This window comes from Belonocnema kinseyi, chromosome 8 (assembly GCF_010883055.1).
Source record: "Belonocnema kinseyi isolate 2016_QV_RU_SX_M_011 chromosome 8, B_treatae_v1, whole genome shotgun sequence".
Classification (NCBI taxonomy): Eukaryota; Metazoa; Arthropoda; class Insecta; order Hymenoptera; family Cynipidae; genus Belonocnema; species Belonocnema kinseyi.
Window position 1 is genome coordinate 136,465,943 of NC_046664.1, and position 4,325 is coordinate 136,470,267.

At 31.1% G+C, this 4,325-nt stretch overlaps 1 protein-coding gene across 3 annotated transcripts in view; it reads left to right on the forward strand.

Moving 5' to 3' along the window:
• Positions 1 to 3,227: 3,227 nt before the first annotated feature.
• LOC117177793 (intraflagellar transport protein 57 homolog) overlaps positions 3,228 to 4,325 on the forward strand; it is a 97,178-nt gene continuing 96,080 nt past the window's right edge. Inside the window, exon 1 of one of the 3 annotated variants that reach the window (XM_033368721.1) lies at positions 3,228 to 3,558. In XM_033368721.1, coding sequence (XP_033224612.1) covers positions 3,401 to 3,558 — 158 coding nt within the window. In that variant the 5' untranslated portion in view covers positions 3,228 to 3,400. The remainder of the gene's footprint in view (positions 3,559 to 4,325) is intronic. The other 2 variants (XM_033368719.1, XM_033368720.1) reach the window with 2 other exon arrangements.

Genomic DNA, 4,325 nt, shown 5'->3' on the forward strand with positions numbered 1-4,325 from the left:
GTTAACGTGCGTCATTCTCTAGAAAATCGGGTTCCTAACCTTACTTTCTTCTGGTTCCTATTTCGCTTAAATATATAAAAAAATGCTCATAGGCAATTTAATTACGTATTAACATAAGCTTCAGACCCCAAATATTAAAACTATATTGTTATAGTGAAAAATATGAGTACTTACTTCGCATAATCTTGAATTAGAATTTGGTTCCCATTTGTCGCGCCTACAATTTATTATCCATTTTAAAAGTCTTTCTTTTTGTCCTAGTGGAAATCAGTACAATTTATATTCATCTTCGCTTCTATTTTGACAAAACAGAGCTTTTATTGGATCATTTTTACTTCAATCAACAGCTAACTTCACTTCGTAGATTTCTGAGGGGGGAAACAAGGGACCAAATGTATGGGATTCAGTTTATTTTTGCCCTATTTTGCTAATATCTTCGTAAAAGCTAATTTTTTCTATATAAGTGTAGTCTAAAAATAGTTTTTATATTTTAATTACTATTCAATGAAATAATAAAATTATAATAATTATTATTAATTACAAAGATATTACAGAAATAAAGTCTTGTTTCATGCATTTGATCCATTGTTTTCCCCTCAGCTTTTAACAAAGTGAAGTTAGCTGATGGTTGAATTTAAAATACCTAATTGGTGCGAATGGAAGGAGAAGCCAACTGCCGCACTCGATCCAAAATGTCAGAAAGGTCGGGGCAGGCTGGGTAGATGGCCTTGTAGATGGCTCTACTGTAGGGGCATAAGTGGGGGTAATATTTTCTTAAAATATCTTGGCGCCGCCATTCTAGTGTTCGTTGAGGTTATGGTTTCGTCAACAAATAAACAAAGTTAAAGTAAATTGAAATGTTTGTGCTGTGCCAGGATGTCACTGATTTCACTTCTCTATTATAATGTGAATAAATAAAATGTTGAAAAAAGGTTATATTTCATGTGTCATGGAATTCTTATTTATTGGAGAATTATTGCAAAATTATACAAATTTATGCCCAAAAATGGTACAGGAAACAGTGTTTACATATTTTTCGTCTTAAATTTGTGTAATTTTCAATTAATTCGTTTATTTTCTCGAGTTTTAATTCATGCAACACATTCGAATAATATACATATTTACGTGCACGAACTCATGGATACGCTTTAGTTTGCCACCTTCTTGTAGATTGCGCTAGTGTCGCTATAAGTGGTCAAACGCGCCCATGGGAGTCGACCCAGCCTGGATCGGGTGCCCTAGGGTGCCGAATCTGATTGGTTGACTTTTTTTTACTTGCACCTGGCAGGACCATGCTTTGTTGGATCATGTGTCACAACCATGGACATAGGAAACAAGGGATTAGGCATGCCATTGCGGGGGTGATGCAATGAGGGGGGAGGTCCGCCACCTTTTGATGTTTCGCGACAAAAATGGCAGCGCCCACATGTTTATATTTTCATGCACAGTTTGTCGGCAAAAATGCTCGTTCACATAATCAAATGACACATCGTAAGATGGCATCCTTAGTCCCGTGCATAATCTAATAAATACATGGTCTAGCCACGCGCAAGTAAAAAAAACCGAACCAATAAGGACCCACTGCTTAATTTCTCCATCTTGGATAAGAAAGGCGGCAAACAAAGGGATTTTAAAATGCAAAATGTAAGAATAAAAATTTCTTGTACTTTTCAGGTGTATAAATATTTGAATCCTTATAAAATTTATTATAATAATGTTGAAGATCGTTAAAGGAAAATACGGATCAACTATAATTTTAGTTTATGTGTTTCATAACTTCTTTCTGCTGGCAAAAAATAACGTATCTGTGTCAAATAAAATGAAATTGAAGTCAAGTGGGAAAGTTCTGACTAAAGAAAATAATATAATGCAGTGCAGGTTGGACGCTGAAACGGGAAACCTAGAAAACTGGGAAATTACAGTGAATTTATTTTTCGACCGCGAATGTTACAAAATTTGTATAATAAAAATGTTGTTCAACTTTGATTTCAACCGTTTTTTCTTAATTTCCTAAATTGTGATTTTTATAGATTATTATACCATTTAGTTTAGAAAACTTAATTCGAGAATCTGTCACTTTAAAAATTTTCCAGTTAAATTTTCTTATTTTTCAGCATGCATTTTGATTGAAGAATTTTAAAATGTAGTTTTAGAGGTTGAAAAAATTAAAAATTACAAGTGTTTAAAATCGAAGATTTTTTTATAAAGAACTAGGTGGCCGTCGGACTGGGAAACCGAGAATTTTACGAATTTTCAGAAGAAAAATCTGCCCAAACTATATTTTAACAGTTTTAAAAAGAATTAAAGTGCAGTTTTGAGGATTTAAACAATTAAAAATTAAAAGTATTTGAAGCTGAAAATGTTTGATAAAAAACAGTTTTATTTTATCAACTGGAAATATTAAATAAATAAATAATTTAAAAAACGGATCTATACTTATGAATTATCAATAATATATTTTTTATTCACAGTTTCAGGGATTCCTTTATATATTTTTTTATATTAAATTTAATGAATAAATTTATTAATATATTACTTCTATTAATGTTTTCAGCCATTAAAAAATGTAAACGTGCGTTTGACTATTTTCCACTTAAAAATAAATCCATAATAATACGGTCAGAATTAAATCTTTTTATTAAATTAAAAATATTGTGAGTCTAAATTATTTAATTTTTAACCCATTTAATTTGAAATTTCTTAATGTAGAAAAAGAATAAGTATTTAATATTTAGCAATATTTCACGGTTCATTTAAGACGAATAAATTTAAATCAAATATTGAAAAGAAAACAATTTGAAACTGAATTGTTTTACATAGAAAGCTTTGAATCTTTAGATTGTCAAAGAACTTTTGATTTTTTAGCATTACAATTTTAATTGTTCTATTTAACAAGTGTTTAATTTATAAGTGAAATTGTTAAATTTTGACGCAGAAATAACAATTGAACACTTATTATTTGTACACAAAATTTTAGTAATTTTAAGAGATATGTCGAAGTTTTGAAAAGATTCAAAATTAATGACGAGCTTGGTATTATTTCAAGTACTTTAAACGAAGTGTCTTAATTCATTTTCCTAAAACAGTTCGCCGTACAGTCTTACGCGTCAAACTTAAACTGCGTGGTCAAACTAACAAAATGGTGGAATTAAGCGGTTGCGTTACTTGAACGAAACATGGCCTTTAAGTGGCTAGACCATGTATTTGTTAGATCATGGTCCCGTGTTTCCTATGTCCATGGTCACAGCTGAATTTTCCCATCATGAAGCGACTTCTGTTATTGATTTGTCAGAATTCATGTCATCATCCAATCCGTTTCATGTTGGCGCTATTCAATTAAGTTTCCATAACCTACTTATACAAATGATTTAATTTTTAAATTTACAAAAAGGAATACAAAATGTTTCGAGATTCTGTGAAAATTATTGTTGAGGATGCATCAGCACAGTTTGCAGCTTATACTGCATGTATTATAATGGAGGATTTGCTAGAAAAACTAAAACTTCTAAGCTACGATACCGAATTTCTACAAAAACTAAACGTGAAAGGCATTAATAGGTATTTATTATAACTTCCCTACTGATAGAAATCTCTGAGTATATTTTAAAGATTCTCTAGGGTCAGAAAAGCTCAGAGAAATCTTCCGCAGGCAGTCGGGTAGATATATTTAAAGGTCCAGGTAGCTTTTTTAAATGTTTTAATGGCATTAAAATGTCCTTTTCGAAATTGAAATAGAAATACGATTATAAATAACAAGCAGAGAGGCTTTATCAATAGAGTAGCCGACACTCGAGGGTCCTTTGTTAAGCTTTCGGATTAAAATTTAGAAGATTTTTTAAATTTCATAGGTAACAGCCCAAAACATAATAATTCCGAATCTCCGGGTTTCTATAATTTCAGATGTACTAACTTTTTTTTTAAATTCTTAAAATTGGAATTACTACAACGTTTCTCGTAAATGGAATTAGATACGCCAAAAAAGACAACATTTTAGAATTCAACTAGAAAATTGTATATCAGTTTATAAGTTATAATTATAAATAAGTATAATGAGAAAATTCATCAATTAAAAAAAAGTGTGAATAATTTTAAGAGAAATTTAAAAAAGGAGAGTCGGATTAGTGACGGCCAAATACTGTAAATAACTCTGCCCGCCCGGTATGTGACGAATACAAAAGGAACATTATATTACCGTCGCACCACTCTTAAAATGACCACTATACTGTGATCCTGAAGCAAGTTTAGGTTGAACAAAAATGTCATCCAAAACGGAGAACGCCACTGTTTTCTACAGTTTTCAAGCTTTCTAAAACGCTTTTGCACGA